The following is a 17,069-nucleotide window of genomic DNA, read 5'->3' as shown; positions in this document are numbered from 1 at the left end:
AGGGGTGGCCCAGAGCCGCCTCCAAGCCAGGAACGCTCTCCCGGGGGAGAGCACCAGGGTCTCCCTCCAGATGCCAAGCCCCGCGGCCCTCCGCCCACCCGGCCACCCACCCGCCAGGCGGGCCGCAGCAGCGCGCGTGCCGAGCCCCGGGCGGGTGAGGCGTAGACTCCCGTGTGTCCCAAGAGTTAAGTCATGCAGGGTGCTATTCTGTCTAAGTAACGGAGCGAAAACTGGGGCGGTTTCAGGCTAGGAGAAGCTGTGGGCTCAGTGGCGCTGGCAGCCGCCTGGGTTGGTGAAGATTCTCTCGGGGCAGGGCCCGCCGGCGCGGGACAGGAAGGGCCTAGGGTCTGGGAGGGGCCATCAGGGTGGAGCTGGTGCCTGGGAGGGGACCCCGGCCCTGCCCCCCAGCTGTCCTGAAAGGCCCGGCACAGCCGTGCACCAGGCTGCTCCGGGACCCCACCTGGGCGCTGACGCCCGTCGGCCAAGCCGGGGCAGGGGCCGAGGGGGAGACAGGCGAAGCGAAGCCGACAAGGAGAAGCCGGGGCGGGCGGGTGGCCCCGCGGCGGCGGGGCGCGGGCCGGGATTCACACCGCCTGGGTCCAGGCTGGCAGGGCGGCGGGCGGGGGCTGTGGGCATGCGGCATGCTGCAGCCCGCACCCCCTCGCATGCAGAGCGAAGCAGGCCCGCAGCCAGCCTAGCCGGCACCATGGCCCGGCCACAGCCTGGCTGGCGACCAGGGGTCTGCCGGACGGGCTCGCGGCAGAGGCGCTGTGCTTGGGGAACCTTCCCCGGGGCCATGGGCCGGGGGCACCCCTCGAGCCAGCGCCGGCAGCCAGGCCTTCGGGGCTGGGTCTCTCCAGGGACAGCCCTGGCAGGCCGGGCAGGACAAGGGGCGGGGGCTGCAAGCACTGGAGCGACAGCCCCACTTCCCGGGAACCAGCTGGAGGCCCGATCGCGTGGTGTTGGGAGGGGAGGCCCAGCGCAGCGCTGAGGGGGTGGCCGCGGGCGGGCGGGCGGGCAGGGCCGGTCACTCCTCGCGAAGCTGCAGGCGGTAGCGGTGGTAGCGGACCTGGAAGAAGAGGCGCTCGGCCAGCGAGAGGGTCATGCCGGGCAGCACATAGTGGTCACTCGAGCCCATGTGTCTGAAGCCCAGCGACTCGTAGAGCTTGTGGGCAGCCACCTTGACGGCCGTCGTGCCCAGCACCACGGCGGAGTAGTTGTGCAGCAGCGCGAACTCCAGCACCTTGCGGCCCAGCGCCTTGGCGATGCCCTTGCCACGGAAGCGGGCGTCCACTGACATGCGCAGCAGCTCCACTGTGTTGTCCGCCTCGTGGGCCCGCGCCGCCACGATGCCCACCACGTTGCCGTCCAGCACGGCCACCCAGAAGCAGGAGCCTGCGGAAGACAAGGCGTCAGGGCACGGACAGCCACCCTGCTGCCCACTCGTGGCCGGCCCCTGGGTCTGACAGCAGCCGGGGAGGCTCCAGGCTGCAGCCCTCCCCGGGGACCCAGGGCTGGCCGGGCCTCAGCCGAGGGCCCCGCCAGCTCCCCCAGGCCAAATGCCCAGCCAGCCGACCTGCCGACCCAGATACCTGGGTCCCACCAAACTCGACACCCCAGGATTGGAGAGCAGCCAGGAGGGAGACCCAAAAGGACCCCTGGAGCGGGGCTGAGGCAGGCGGGGACAGTGGGGCCACCTCTGGGGCACCCACGCCCCTGGGAGCCCCGTGGGCCCCATGTCAGGACACTAGAGGCAGCCCCTGGCACAGAGGACGCTTCAGAAATCCAGTGGGAGACCGAGGACGGCCGTGGTACTGCTGTGACCCCCACTGACCTGAGCCTCTCCTGGGCAGACAGCCCGGGGGCCAGGCCAAAGCCACCCACCGCCTGGCCCAATCACAGCCCGAGCGGGGCAGGAGGGCCGAGAGAGGCCCCAGGAGGCGAGGAGGGAGGAGGGGGCCGCAGGCCGGGGTGGGGGGTCCCCACAGAGGAGCAGCCCCGCCCGAGCCCTGCCCCCCCACCCGTGCTGCTGGTGCCGTGTGGGTCTCTTTGGACCAGACGGAGCCAGGCAGCGTGGACTCGGGGCTGTGAGGTGCCAGGTCTGCCCCGGGGTGCGGAGGGCCTGGGCTCGCGGGGCGACCAACACTGACGGCACAGCGGCTGGCAGTGCCGGGGCCCCCTCACACGGGGCACCTCGCCCCGCTTGTCCCAGCTGCCCTCCCCTGGCACACACGGGGCCCCCACCTGACCCGAACCAACCGTCCCAGCTCTCCCAGCTGGGGACACCCCCGCACCCAGAAGGCCTCGCCCCCCACAAAGGCTGGAGAGACCCAAGTGGCCGTGCCCCAGGACTCAGCCTGCCCTGGGACCAGGTCCAACCTGCCCTGGGCAGGAGGCCGGTGTGGGTGGCCGGATCCTCCCTCCTGACGTGGGGGATCCTGCGCTCCCAGGGTTCTCTCTGCCCCTCCGCGACCTCTACCCTCCGCCCGGTCCCCCGCAGAGTCCCCTGCCCCCGCCCCAGGCTCCCCTCCGCCCAGGGCCCTGGCACTCCCGGCCAGCCCCGCAGCCACAGGCGGGCGGGAGGGTGAGACCTCCAGCAGCCCCGGGCGCCGGCCGTCAGCACCGGCCGTCGGAGGGCAGGGCGCGGGCCGGGGACGCTGGGAGCCGCGCGGCAGGGCTGGGTCTGTCCCCGCAGCCTGCCGGGCCGCGGCACCGCGCGCGCTGGCCGGAGCCCCTCGGCACCAGGCCCGGAGGGCGGCGAGAGCTCACCCGGGGGCTTCATGTAGTAGCGCTCGATGTCCGCCATGTCCGTGTGCAGCGCGCAGTCCAGGTAGGCGAGGACCACCTTGCGGCTGTAGTAGTAGCGCAGGCCCAGCAGCGCGGCCGGCACCAGGCTGGTGAGCAGCAGCGAGCGGGTCAGCGCGAAGCAGAGCACTGCGGGCAGAGGCGCGCCTGAGCCGGGCCCGCGGCCGCCCCCGCCCCGCCCCTGCCCCTGGGGCCCCGGCCGGGCTGTCCTCCCCCGCGCCCCGGCCGCGGAGCGGGCGCTGCCCCGTCGGGCCCGGCCGCGTGACCTTGGCGTGGCGCCGCGCCTCCCGCAGCTCGTGCGGCCGCGCCGGGCCTCTGCGCAAAGGCTGCGCGCCCCCCGGCCCCCCGGCGCGCCCCGGCCCCGCACAAGGGCGGCCCCGCGGGGATGACAGGCGCCCGCGCCCCGCCCCCACCCGGGCCGCCCGCGGCGGCGCCGGTTCCCACGCCCGGGCCGGCCCCGCCAACGCCGCGGGGCGCGCGGGGGTCCGGGAGCGGTGGGGGGGGGTCCGGGCGCGCGGGGAGCCGGGGGCGCGGGGCGGTCCGGGCGCGCGGGGGGCCGGGGGCGCGGGGGAGTCCGGGCGCGCGGGGGTCCGGGGGCGCGGGGGGTCCGGGCGCGCGGGGGTCCGGGGGCGCGGGGGACCGGGCGCGCGGGGGGCCGGGCGCGGGGGGTCCGGGGGCGCGGGGGGGGCCGGGCGCGGGGGGGCCGGGCGCGGGGGACCGGGCGCGGGGGGGTCCGGGCGCGCGGGGGCCCGGGGGCGCGGGCGCGCACTGACCGGCCAGCAGGGCGTAGAGCAGCTGCGCGCGCGGGTGCTGCCGCAGGCCGCGGAAGGCCGTGTTGGGGATGCGCTCCATGATGCCGTCGTAGAAGATGCGGCGCGCCGCCTCCTGCTCGGCCGCGCGGAACTCGCGGATGTGCACCCCGCGCCCCCCCGGCGGCCCCGCGCCCCCCGCGCCGCCCCGGGGCTGGGGGCCGGGCGCGGGCGCGGGCGCGGGCGCGGGCGGGGGCGCGGCGGGCCGCGGGGGCCACCGGGCTCCGGCGGCGGCGCGCCGCGCGTCCTTCGGGGCCCCCGGCCGCGCCTCATGGTCCTCGGCGGCCACGATCTTCGTCTCGCAGACCATGTCGGGGGGCCCACACTGCATGCACCCGGCCGGGCGGCGCGGGGACGCGGCCGGGGGGGCGCGGCCGGCGCAGGGCAGGGGCGCGGCGCCCTCGGGCCCGCGGGGCGGCGGCTCAGGGGCGCGGGGCGAGCGCGGGCGGCCGGGGCGCGCGCGGGCAGCTGCGCCGCATCTTGGAGAAGCGCTTATAACGCGGCGGCGCGGCCGGGCGCAGGGTCCTAGCGTCCACTGCATTGGCTGCGCGGGTCGCCATGTGATCTGGGGGCGGCGCGCTCCGCGCTGCGCCGCGGCCGGCCGGTGCGACGGGGCGGCCCGGGGGCCCCGCCGGCGGCGGGGGGCGCGCGGCCGGGGCGCCCCGCCCGGAGGCGGCGCCGCGCGGGGCGGCCCCCGCCCCCCCGCCGAGGCCGCCGCCGCGCCCGCGGGAGCCCCCGACGCGGCCGCCGCCGCCCGCCCGCCCGCGCGCGCGGGTCCCCCTCCGGGGCGGCCTTGGGGCGCCGCCGCCCGGCCTCGCGACCCCGCCCCCCTGTCTGGGCGCCGAGCCGGGCCCCGGGGAGGGGCGCCCCGGGCGCCCGCGCCCCCACCCGGGCCGCGGCCGTGGGAACCCGCTGCGCGCGAGGTCGAGGCCGGCGCCGCCCGCCGCCCCGCGCGCCCCGGCGCGGCGCAGCCCCCCCCGCGGCCCGCCGCCCGCCGCCCGCCGCGGGGTGCGGGGTGCGGGGCGCAGGACCCCTCCCGGCTCGGCCCCCGCCCTCCCGGCCCGCGCATGCGCCCCGCGGTCTCGGTGCAGGTGCTTCGGGGCTCCCGCCGCGTCCTCCGCCCGCGCGCCCGGCTCCGCCGCTGCGCCCCGCCCGCGGGGCCTGGGGGGGCGGTGGCCGCCCGGCCTCTCCCCTGCCCGGCCGGGCTCCCGGGGCCGGCGGAGGACGCTCGGCGCACGTGGGCCGCGCGCGGCCGGGCCGGGCCGGGGCCGGGGAGCGGCGCCCTCGCGGGGGGCGCCGCCGGCCCGGGGACTCGGCAGCGGGGCTGCGGCGCGGCCTCGGGGCGGTGGGGCGCGGAGGACCCGGACTCGGGAGTCAACCGGCCCACCGCGGGGGGCCCCCGCCCGGCCGCGACCTTCCAGAACGCGCCTTCCCGGGCGCCCCTGGGGACACCGCGGCCCTCAGGGCCCGTGGGGCGGCGACCCCCACCCCGCGGCCCGGCTGGGCGCTTGGACCCGCTGCTGGGGGAGGGGCCGGCGGGGCGGGGCCGGGGCCGGGGTGAGGGGCCTGAGGCAGAGCCCAGCCCGCCTGGCCACGGGGGCGCCCGCTCCGGCCCGGCCTCGCCGCGCGTCACCCTGCACCCCCCCCCCCGCCCCGTCCCTGAAAGGCTGGCGGCGGGACGGCCACCCCGGGCCCTCGCTGGACGGCCGGGAGGAGGCGGCACCCGTGCCAAGCCGGGAAGCTGCGGCGGCCCGACGCCCCGCCCCGGAGCAGGGCGGCCCGGGCCTGGCTCGGTTCCGTCCTGCCCCTCCTCGCCGCCCGGTGCCCGCCTAGGCAGGGGCAGGCCCGTGGGGCGCAGGGCAGGGAGCAGCCGGGGCCCTGCTCCCCCACCCGGCATCGCCCTGAGTTCCCCAGGGAGGACCAGGGCCCGGCGCGCCCCGAGGCCCGCGGGAGGGGCCCCGCCCTGGCAGGGCGCTCCTCGGAGCAGCGCCCCCCGGGAGGGTCCTGCAGCCCCCCAGACGCGGGCCTCCTCCAAGGGCGCGGGAGCTGGGATGCTGGGGCGCGCTGGGGCAAGGCCAGGAGTCCCCAGGAAGAGCCAAGAGGCCGGGGGATGGGAAGGGAGGCCAGTGCCAGAAGGGCAGCAGCAGAAGCCCCGAGGACCAGAGGCCACAGGCACGCCACCCTGTCCAGTGGCGCAGACAGGGCCCCTGTCGTCCTGCCGCCTGCGGCCACGGCCACGGGCCAGGCGCTGTGCCGCCATCTTCCCCTCCAGCCAGGCCCGGGCGGCCATCAGGCTTTGGGCCTGGAGAGAACAAAGCCTGCCCCTGGGGCTTTGCACTGCAGGCCTGCCGAGGAGGGGTCCCACAGACAACCCCCCGCAGAGAGACGGGCAGAGCAGGCAGGTGGGGTGAGGGTCCGGGTGCCCCTGAGGCAGGAGGAGCTGGTTCACTTGCAGCCCTGTTTCCCGGGGGCTCCTTGAAGACACAGGGAGCCGATGACTCAGGGCCTGGGAGGCAGCGTCTCCAGACGGAAGGGTGGTGGAGGCTGAGGGGCAGGGAGGGCCAGACCTGGGGGTGCTCCCCGAGCAGAGAACGCAAGCGCAGGAGCGCGGCAGGCAGTGGGGCAGGGGCAACAAGGCCAACACAAACTCCAGGAAAAACGAAAGCTATCCCAGAGATGACGCGGGCCCCACCCAGGCTTGCCCAGGCAAGCCAGCCCTGGGCGCCACCTCTGGCACCCACCACACAGGCCACACTCCTCACAGTTGTCCAGCTGGCTCTCTCCGCTCCTCCGAGCCCCCCATTCTGCCTCCCCCACCCCCAAATGACTGCTCTTGCCAAGGTCAACAATGAGCAGAGTGGCCAAGTCCAGTGTCCTTGTTTGACCTCAGTAGCATGACATGCTGACCTGCCCCCTGGCAGGGTGCCCTCATGCCATCAGCACCACCTTTCCTCTGTCCACACTCAGGCTACAGGGCCTGGGCACCACCTCCCACCACCTCCCACCAGCTCCCACCAGCTCCCTCCAGCCCCTCCCAGGCCTGTCCGTGCAGTTGCCTCCTAGGCTTCTCTGCTCAAGACACCCCGGCCAGTGCCTTCCTGCCCAGCCACTCCCTTCCTCGGACCCCCCCCAAATCCCTGCTGGCTCCACCTCAAACACAACAGGGATTCCCCGGGTCTCACCCCTCTGGCCCGCCCTGACCCTTCTCCCCTTTGGCTCCCGGGCTGTTCTCCGCCATGCTGCCCCCGCACCCCCGCGGCTGGGGGCACCCAGAGGGCACTCGGGAAGCAGCTGTGCAAAGCAGCCCCCCGCCCCCCGCAGTTACCTCCCTAGCTTTCTGAGGCAAGCATTCCCGAGGTCCCCATCCTCTACAGTATAGAGACCCCAATATGTGCCCGGGCTGACTGCCCGAAAAGTAAGCATTTCCACTGAAATTTTAATTTGGGATAAACAAGGAATAATTTTCAGCGTGGATGTCCCAATATTCCAGGGACCGTACCTGTCCTTGACAGGACTGCCGCTTTTCACACGAAAAAGAACCCCTTGATCTGTGTCTCCCTAAATCTGGCAAACCAAGCCCAGAACCCAGGCTACATCCGCCCTCCCAGCCGACAGGGCCCCCCGGGACATGCCCTTGAAGGTACCTGTGCGCCCCACACCTGCCCCCTCCCAGCGCCCTGTCAGGGGGTCCCGGGCCGGAGGGCCCCCCACTGTACACCCCTCATGTCTGGACATGAGGGCAGTTGAGGCCCGCACCCCCAGGCCTGTCTGGGTTGGCATCATGGCCCCCACATCCAGCCATCCCCCAGGGCCCAGGAAGGACTCCAGCTTGTTGCCTGGGGTCCCAAAGCCTGTGGCCAGGCGCTTCTAGCCAGAAAAGCACTGACCACAGGGCTGGGCACAGGCAGGGTTTGGGAGGCCACGGGATGGGGGGAGCCTGGGGGCCCAGGAAGGCCTGCTCTGCCAGAGCTGGGCACTGAGGGCTCACAGCTCTGCTCTGCTGACAGGAGGGAGCACGGCGGTGCCCACCTGGGAGTCCCCGTGCCCCAGGGCCGCCCGGGCTGCGGTGGCGAGGGGTCCCGGCCTCCGTGCCCAGAGGAGGTGCTGCCTGAAGCTCCAGGGCCCAGGGAGCTCTGGCCATGGGGCACTGAGGAGCCTGGGAGGCTCAGCGCCAGGGTGAGCCAGGCCAGTGGACACTCCCCCCACCTCAAAACAGGGCCCGCGGGCCAGGGAGCAGGCCAGGCCCACACCACTGGGGCGGGCGCTGCAGGGCCGGTGGGGAAACGGAGGCGAGAGGGCTGCGTGTGGGCGCTGGCGCCGGAGCAGGAAGACAGGACACAGGCTGGCCGGGTCATGAGTTTATTGGGGGGCAGGGCTGCGCGGTCCTCAGCCGCCGGGGGGCCAGCAGGCACACAGGGCCCGGCGCTCAGCTTGCAGGAGGAGGGTCTCGGTCTGCAAAGCCAGGCGGGGGCTCCTCAGGGCCTCATCTGCCACGCCCGGGGTCCTGGGGCCGCCCACCCCACCCGCAGCCCAGCCACTTTTCCTTCCCCGCCTTCTCTTTCCAGGGGTCTCGGACACCCTCCCCCACACGCCCAGGGACGGGCCGCTTCTCCGGGAGCCCCACCGGCATAGCAGGAGACCCCGGCGGGGGGCACAGGTCCCCCCGGGACTACTCAGGAACCGCCCGGAGCGCGGGGCTGGCACCGCGGACACAGCCTGGGGCCACCGGCTCGCTGCGCGCGCGGACTTCGGCTGGGAACCGGGCGCGAGGGGGGTCGGGGACCTGCCCGCGCTCCGAGGGTACCCGGGGCCAGCACGGGGGGGGGGGGGCGCCGGCCGGGGCTCACCCGCGCGTCCAGGCTGTGGGCCGTCCTGCGCAGGTCCTGCAGGGCGCGCTGCATGAACTCGAACGCGTGGCAGTCCACGCACGGGCGGCCTGCGGGGGCGCGGTCAGGCGAGGCGAGGCCCGCCCGCCCCCCCGGCCCCCCGGCCCCCCGGGCCCCCCCGCACCTCCTGCGCCCGCCGGCCCCCGCCGCCCGCGCCCCGGCCCCCCACCCTCCGCGCCCCCCGGCCCCCGCGCCCCCCGGGCCCCCGGCCCCCCCGCCCTCCGCGCCCCCCGGCCCCCGCCCCCGCGCCCGGCCGCGGCGCACGCACTCTGCGCGGGGACGGCGCTCCCGGCGGGGGGCTCGGCGCGGGCCCGGGCGCTCAGCAGCAGCAGCAGCAGCAGCAGCAGCAGCGGCCCGGCGGCGGCGACGGCGGGGGGCGGCGCGCGTGCGGGGGCGCCATGGCCTGGGGAGGAGCGGCCCGGCCGGGGTCAGCGCGCCCCGCGCCGCGAGCCCGGCCCGCCCCCCGCCGGCCCCGCGCCCCCCGCCCCCCGCCGCCGCACCCGCCCCGCCCCGCCCCGCCCCGCGCGCGGGCCCGGCGAGCCGCACCCCACCCTACCGCGGAGCTGCGACCCCGACAGCCGCGCGGGGAGGCGCTCGGCACGGCGCATGCGCCGCGCGCGCCCCGCCCCGCCCGCCCGCCCGCGCGCCGGCGTCGCCATGGAGACCGGAGCGCGCGCGGCCCGTTTAAAGGGGCCGAGGGGAGGGCGCCCCGCGTGGCCCGCGCGCCCCGGGGCCTCGTCCGCGTCCGCGGGCCGGGCAGGCGGGAGGGCTGCCTGGAGGCGGCGGCGCCTGCGGCTGCGGCTCGGCGGCCCGGGGTTTGGGGGGCCCGGGGCCCCCAGGCAGGGCCCGGCGCGGGCCGGGGCGAGGGCAGGGCGGGCAGGGCCGCCTCCGCGCCGGGCCGGGCGGGGGGCCGGGGCGCGGGGAACGCGGGGCCGCAGCCGGCCGGACGCGCGCGTCTCCGCGCCCCGCTTTGGCCGCAGCCCCGCGGGGCCGGCGCTCGGGGCCGCAGGCGGGACCGGGCGGGGCTGTCGCCGGCTCCGGGACGGTGGGCACGCGCGCCCGCGGCCACCGCGCGCACAGGCCCTTGCGCGGGCTGCCCCGGGCTGCGGCCCCCCCGCCCCGCCCCGCCCCGGCCCGGCCCGGCCCGCGCACCGCCGCGTCCGCGCCGCGCCCAGGCTCGGCCCGCCTCGTTGGACCGGGAAGGGTCGCTGGTCCGGCGCCTGCGTCGGGCTCGCGCCCCACCTCCCGGCCCCCGCACCCCGGAATCTGCTTCCCCTCCGGGCCTTCCCCCCCTTCGCAGCCAGCCCGCCGCTCTGCGCCCGTGCGCCCCTACCGAGAGCTTGGGGGGAGGCCCCCCGCTGCTGCCTGAGTCCTGGGTGCCGGGTCACAGCGCTCCTCTCCCCCCACCCAGCCCTCCCCATCCCCCAGGGCACCCACTTGCCCCCCCTCTTTCTCCTTGACTGATTTTTTTCACATTTAAACAAAACAACCCCCAGCACCTCCTTGTCTCAGCACCTCCTTGTCTCACGGGCCAGTCTCTCCCCGTCTTCCTCGGACCCTGGTCCTACCTGCCCGCGCCCTCCCTCCCCGGCGACGCACACTCGTGCACCAGGCCCAGCGATCGGCCCTGGCGCCCCTCTGCTGCCCCTGGGCTCTGCTGGCCACCCCTTCGCCCACACCGTGTCCTTGGCCTTGTCCCCTGCAATCGCCCATGGCCAGCTGTCCCCTGAGCGCTGGCCTGAGAGGAGCGGACTCTCAAGGGGAGTGTCCAAAAGTGCTCCCCATTCAAGCCGGAAAACCCACGCTCCCCAGGGCAGCTGGCCCCCACCTGCTGGGCCCAAGGCCCAGGAGCCAGGGAACCCTGCTGCAGGCCTGGCCTCCCGGGCCCTGGTGCCAGCTGCCCGGCATCTGTCTTCAGCCCCTCGTGCGCTGCTGCCCATGTGGGCCAGTCCCCTGAGACAGCCAGAAGGCCCTCGGCTCACGGGGCTGTTTTATAGCGTGATGAAGGGACGTGATGTCAGATGCGCCCTGTCAGGCCTCTTCGAGTGTCCACCGGCCAGCACCGCCCCCATCTCCAGGACGTCCTCAGCTCCGCCAGCTGGAACCTTAGTGGCTGGACAGCAGCTCCCTGCCCCTGGTGCCCACCATCTGCTTCCTGTCTCCATGGGATTGACCCTGCGAGCCCATGAGTGGGCCGTGGGTGTCCTGTCATCCAGGCTCAGGCTGCGCGGGTCAGAGTCCCCGCCTGTGGGGGCTTGCACGGGGCCAGCGTGACTGGCCCAGCTGCTTGCCCTCCCTCCCGGGAGTGGACTCTGGGCTCATTCCACGTTTCAGCCAACGCAGCCAGGGCTGCCCTGCAGAGGGACCTGACCAGGTGCTGCTGACTGTGCTGGGTGGGTCAGGGTGCAGCACCTCCACGGCGCAGGGACCCTCGCCCCAGCCGCACCGCTCACCGGCTGCTGGGGTGCACTCTGTCCTCTCCCGTGGGGAGGGCGGGATCTGAGGTCTCTCGAGGCCCCCTGTGCCTGCAGCATGGAAGAGAGCTGGGCAGTCAGATGACACAGGGTGGATGGGTGTGGGGTGCAGGCTGGAGGGCACGGGCTAGGAGCACAAGGGCTGCGTCCAGAAGGGAGCTGGCCAGGCACTCCCACCTCAGGGGTGGCAGGACACTGTGGCTGGGCCAGACGTTGCGCCCGGTGGCTCAGCCAGATCAAGCTGGAGATCAGACGGGGAGATGTGATACCTGGAAGCTCTGGGACACCCCACCCCAACACACAGAACCACAACCCCTCTCTCTCCCTGGCTGCTGCCCCCTGGAGCCACAGTGCTGGTCTGGGGCTTTGGCCCCAGCTCTCAGGCCCTCAGAGAGGCTGATCATCCACTTGTGCTCACCTTGGGTCCCCCTGCACAGTCTCAGGGACCTCCTCCCAGAGCAGACGCACCTCACGGCCTCACCCCCAACTCTTAGCACTCAGGATGCCCTCACCTCACCCCTGCACTCACCTTCTCAGAGTAGGGCTGAGAGGGGGCCTGGTGGCCTGGGAGTCGGAGGGCAGAGGGGAAGACTGTGGTGCCACCTCGGGGAGGCGGGGCTGCGCGGTGCAGGGCGCAGGGTCAGAGTGGGGCTTTGCTCAGGCCAGATGAACTTGCCCGAGGCTTCCAGCCCAGCAGCTCCGCTCCACCCCTGGTATGCATGGGCCACCCACGGGCCACCACCTGCGGGGGGGGGGGGGGGGGGGGAGGCAGGGCAGGTGTAGGCTGATGGGCCGCCTGGGGGCAAAGAACAAGCAGAAAACGCCCGTCCCTGAGAAGCTTGCTCGGCTCAGAATGGTGCGGCTAACTGACTGACCGAGAAATGTGAAAACTTAAATTGTTTCTACGGGGTTCTGGGCGGGTCATGCCCAGACAAGTGGCAGAAGTTAACTCGGATGCGCTCTGGGAGAAAGCAGCCTCCGGGCAGGCCTGGCCCTGGAAGCCCCCGAGCCCTCTGTCCGGACGCTGGGTGGGGCAGAGGCCACACGCACCTGGGCCCCGATGGCAAGAAGAATTGACCCCGGGCTTCCCCGGTGGCGCAGCAGTTGAGCGCTGGGTTGCGAAACTGCGCGCGGCCTCTGCGGCGCCGGTTCGATCCCCGGCTGCTCCCCGCCCACCGGAGGAGGGTCCCACATGGCGCGCAGACCTCTCCTGCCGCCCGCTGCTCCCCTCAGCAGTGTCCTTCGGTCCTTCTGCCTGCTCTGCTCCCCGCTCTGGCTCTGGTGAATTCTCTCACCCTCCCGCGCTTCTGACTGTACCCAGTGCATGTATAAACAAAACAAACAAACAAACAAACCAGCAAACAAATAAATAAAGCATGCCTCTATAAAAAAAAAAAAAAAAAAAAAAAAAAAGAAGAATTGACCCCAAGGGATGAGAAACACGAAAATGACCAGACGCAGGTTTTGGAGTAACACTACTTAGCATGTTTTTAAGAAGAACCTTAAAAATGTCAGGAAAGGGAACAGAACCAGTAAAAGTGACAGGTAAGGCTTGAAAAATAAACAAATAGCTTTTGATTGCTGAGTAGCATTCCATCGTGCACATGGACCGCATCTTCTTGCTCCTGTCATCCATTTTGGGGATTTTTTGGGTTGTTTCCATAGCTTAGCTATTGTAAGTAGTGCTGCTATAAACATAGACGTGCTGGTGCTCTTTTTTTTAAGATTTATTTTTTATTTATACAAGAGCTGGGGTACAGGCCAGAGGCGCGGGGTGGAGGAGGGAGTTGGATCAAAACAAGGGGGGTGGGAGTCGTACGGGGACTACGACCAAGATGAAAATGCATACATTGTGCAAAAATGAAAAATGATGTAAAAATTAAATAAAATTAAAAAAGAATAATAAAGAAGGGAAGGCAGGCAGGCAGGCAGGCAAATAGAAATTCTAGAGAATTCTAGAAATCCAGTTAGGCAGGAGAGGCCCGTTGGACTCATGTGGAGCAGAGCTGAGAGGAGCTCAGCTGAACAGACAACACACTGTAAAATGGCCCGAATGAAGAAGGAATCTGGGCGGTGACAGAGAAGTGAGCCCCGTGAGGCGAGCCCCCACCCCTGGGCAGCAGGGGCGCCCGCAGCGTCTGCAGCGTCTGCCTGCGCGGCCCTCCTTGGAGCCCTGGAGCCCGCTGAAGGCGCACAGCGCAGGGCGAGCCTTGGACAGTGAACGGAAGTTCCTTTGGTAGATTTGGGCTCCTGACTCTGGAGCACTGCCCGTCCCGCCCAGGTCGTGTTCCCAGGCAGCCTGCCCCGGCGGGTGGAGGGAGGGTGACAAAAGAAGCCTCTGTCCTCCAGATTCGGGAGCTGTGCCTGGCTGATGGCCGCCGAGAAGCAGCCGGGAAGGCAGCCATCTCGCTGCCCCCGCAGGTTCCCCGGCGTGGAAGTGACTGCCGCGTGCTCTGAGGCCTTTTCTCCCCTCACTTGGCTTTCCACCGCCGCCTGTGTGAGCCAGACTTGAAAAACAAACAAACAAAAAACAAGACTTTTAAAAACAATTGCATGAACAGGAAAATGAGCCCGTGATCACACAGGCTCAGGTGAACCCTCCGGAAAGCCCCCGGGTTTATACTTGAGCACAGAGACGACCTCTGACAGCAACAACCAAATAGTCGAGAATAACATTACAAGAGAGCAAACTCCGAGGAGGCGGAACATCTTGTTTCCAGAGTCCCCACATTATCAGGTTCAAATGTCCAGTGAACAACAGAAACAGGCGGGTCACAAGACGGAGAAACCAAAGCAGGAACCATGCCCGGGACAAATGCCAGCGCACAGACAGCGCCTGGAGGACCCGCAGGACCATCCGCGCCAACGGGACTTAAACAAGCGTCTTGGAGGCGCAGCAAGACCTGCAAGAAGACATGGGGGCAGCCATGCTAGTACCAGACACTTCCATCCTCTGATTCACAGCAGTCCCCAGAGCAGGAGGACATTATCCACGAACGAAAGCTTCAGCGCAGCAAGCAGACGTGAGTCCATGCCGCGAGGCTGACAGCGCCGCGGGAAGAAACAGGGCCGCGGGCAGCTGGGGCTTCACCCCTGCGCAGTGCAGGAGCCACCAGCGGGAGCAGCCAAGGGAGCAGAGGAGGGGCACCCGGACCCATCTGCCCGAGCAGGCAGGCCCGGCGCTCGCCGCCCAGCCGCAAGGACACACGCGCACAGGACCTTGGCACGATGGACGGCGAGAGCCTGCCGGGCGGTGTCAGCGACGTCCTCTCAGCCAGCGCTGCGCTCTTTGGCTGCTGTTTGCACGGAGCTTCTCCCACCCTTTTACGTGCGTGTCTTTGGTTTCTTTTTTAAAAAGATTTATTTTATTTATTTATGCACAAGAGCTGGGGTGCAGGCCAGACGGGCGGGGTGAGAGGAGTCACCAGAGACAGAGTGGGGAGCAGAACAGCCAGATCCACTGAGAAACACTGCTGAGGGGAGCAGCGGGGAGACAGACGAGCTCTGCTGCGCCCCATAGGTCAGCTCCCTGGCCTGGATCGAACTCAGGCCGGCCACAGTGGCTGCTGGTAGCTTGATAGCGGCTGAGAAGTAACGCTTGCGCGGCCAGGGAGGCCCCACTTGGGGTGTCTTTGGATCTGTGCAGAAAGCAGGTAGCTGGATGGTGTGTTTTTATCCATATTGGCAATAAATATCATACAAAGTATCTTCTCTAACCAGGAGAGGGTGAAGTTAGACATCAACAATAGAATTAAAACTGGAAAGTTCACAAATTTGTGGAAATTAAAGAACCAATGGATCAAAGAAGTCAAATGGAAATTGGAGGTGACTTAGGGGAGAACATGTTAAAACTTAACAGGACACAGAGAAAGCAGGGCTAAGAGAGAATTTACATTTTTATAAAAGACCTCAAATTGGGGGGGCCTCCCTGAGGAGGACTGGCCCCCAAATCTCAGCCAGTGGCCGCTGTGGCCTGAATCCGAATCCAGCCAGGGAGCTACCCACAGGGCGCAGTAGACCCTCCTGTCTCACTTGCTGCTCCTCTCAGCAGTGGATTTCAGTGGATCCACCTGTTCTGCTCCCCGCGCTGTCTCTGGTGAGTCCTTTCACCCTCCCGCGCCTCTGGCCTGTACCCCAGCTCTTGTATAAATAAATAAATTTAAAAAAATTAAAAAATATATATAGAAAACTATAGAGGAATGCAAAGAAACAGAGTTGCTTCTGCAAAAAGATCAATAGCATTGAAACTTTTAGTCATATGGAGGCTTTCCAGATATTTTTCACTATTGACTTCTAATTTAATTCCATTTTGACCAAAGAACATACTTCTGATGACCTGAATCGGAGTCAGCTGCACTCGCAGCGGCGGCCCTCTGGGGTGAGCTCTGCACTGTCCGCAGCCTGCTCCCAGTAGAGAGGCGTCTGATACCCTGCTAAATGGATGTTTCCCTAGTTCCCTCCTTCTTCTAACGGTTTTGTTTGCATTTCAAAGTTCTATCACTCATATAATTGTTATATGCTTTTAATGAATTGATTCTTTTATCACTATAAAGTGCTTTTTAAAAAAGACATTTATTTCTGCATACAACAGCTGGGGTGCAGACCAGAGGTGAGTGGGGTGTGAGAGGACCCACCAGAGACAGAGCGGGGAACAGAACAGGCAGACGGACTGAAACACACTGCAGAGGGGAGCAGCGGGGGAGACAGGAGAGGTCTGCCGTGCCATGTGGGTAGCTCCTGGCCAAGATGGAACTCCGGCCGCAGTGGCTGCCGACAGCTTCATAAGTTGTGTCTTAACCCCTTGCGCCACCAGGGAGGCCCTATAAAGTGCTTTTTATCCCTCGTAGTTTCTTACTCTGAAGACTGCTTTGCCTCATGGTAATGGAGCTGCTCAAATTTTCATTTGAACTTTTTTTTAAAGATTTATTTATTTATGCATACAAGAGCTGGGGTACAGGCCAGAAGTGGGGGGGTGAGAGGATTCACCAGAGACAGAGTGGGGAGCAGAACAGGCAGATCGACTGAAATCCACTGCTGAGGGGAACAGAGGGGGAGACAGGAGAAGTCTGCTGCGCCCTCTGGGAAGCTCCCTGGCCTGCTGGGGATTGAACTCGTGCTGCAGAGGCTGCGGATTGCTTCAAAGTGCGGTGCTTAACCCCTTGCGCCACCAGGGAGGCCTTTAAATTGAACTTCTTATAGATCATAGACAATTGGGTCCCTTTTTTATGCAATCTGAAAACATGCCTTTTAATCGGCACGTGTAGACCCTGTGATGCGGTCATCGATGTGGCCGCTGAAGGATGAAGTCCTTCAACCACAAGGACAAAGCCTTTCCTTGAGGGAGAGTGGGCAGGGAGTGGGCGCAGCAGAAAGGAGGCTGTAGGCGCTCCCCCCTCAGGAGCTGTCATTGCTCCGGCTGGTCACACGTCTAGCACCATGCATGTTGACAATAAAAAACAGCCTTCGAGCTTGCCAGATGATGAGTGTGGACGGGAACAGCCTGGCGACTTGCAGTTCAGGACATGTGCGGCCCAAATTGGCGAATGCAGGTCCGCTGGCTGGGTAAAAGGACTGCAGCCATGTAGAGAACCCCCCACCCCCAGCTCTGGCTGCTCTGGCGGGCTGCTGCTCCTCCCCAGACAGGATGAGATGACTCTGGTCTGCAGGGTGGAGATGCAGCAAAGACAGGTGCCTGCAGGTGCAGGGACTGATGGCGCCTCAGCTCCCTCTGCAGGCCTCCTAGCTCCAGTGGCAGTTGGGGTGACCTAACAATTTCCTCCTTTTCTGTTGCTCATTGTCTATTGGATTTCCGGTTCCTCTCCTTAATTTACAAACATTCGGGCCTCCCTGGTGGCAGCAAGGGTTGAGTCTCAGCGCTATCAAGCTGTAGGCAGCCACCTCGGCCTGAGTGTGATCCCCAGCCAGGGAGCTACCCACAGGGCACAGCAGACCTCTCCTGTCTCCCCGCTGCTCCCCTCAGCAGTGGATTTCAGTCAGTCTGCCTGTTCTGCTCCCCGCTCTCTCTGGTGAATCCTTTCACCCTCCTGCGCCTCTGGCCTGTACCCCAGCTCTTATATAAATGAAAAAAAATCTTA

At 68.7% G+C, this 17,069-nt stretch overlaps 2 protein-coding genes across 2 annotated transcripts; both read right to left on the bottom strand.

Moving 5' to 3' along the window:
• Positions 1-737: 737 nt before the first annotated feature.
• On the bottom strand, positions 738-3,945 carry NAT8L (N-acetyltransferase 8 like). The gene is made up of 3 exons (XM_037529808.2): positions 3,579-3,945; positions 2,770-2,934; positions 738-1,395 (listed from the first exon to the last, which is right to left on the bottom strand). The coding sequence occupies exons 1-3, from the start codon at positions 3,943-3,945 to the stop codon at positions 1,028-1,030; spliced, it is 900 nt and encodes a 299-aa protein (XP_037385705.1). The 3' UTR covers positions 738-1,027.
• Positions 3,946-7,941: 3,996 nt separating this feature from the next.
• CUNH4orf48 (chromosome unknown C4orf48 homolog) lies at positions 7,942-8,900 on the bottom strand. The gene is given in 4 exon segments (XM_037530274.2): positions 7,942-8,066; positions 8,462-8,550; positions 8,769-8,855; positions 8,858-8,900. Coding segments are annotated over 4 exon segments (285 nt in total). The 3' UTR covers positions 7,942-8,000.
• Between the last annotated feature and the right edge of the window lie 8,169 nt (positions 8,901-17,069).

The sequence above is a fragment of the Talpa occidentalis genome, unplaced genomic scaffold (assembly GCF_014898055.3).
Source record: "Talpa occidentalis isolate TD23 unplaced genomic scaffold, MPIMG_talOcc4v2.1 talOcc4.6, whole genome shotgun sequence".
Classification (NCBI taxonomy): Eukaryota; Metazoa; Chordata; class Mammalia; order Eulipotyphla; family Talpidae; genus Talpa; species Talpa occidentalis.
The sequence above is the reverse complement of the archived record's forward strand: the minus strand, read 5'-3'. Positions and strand labels throughout refer to the sequence as shown.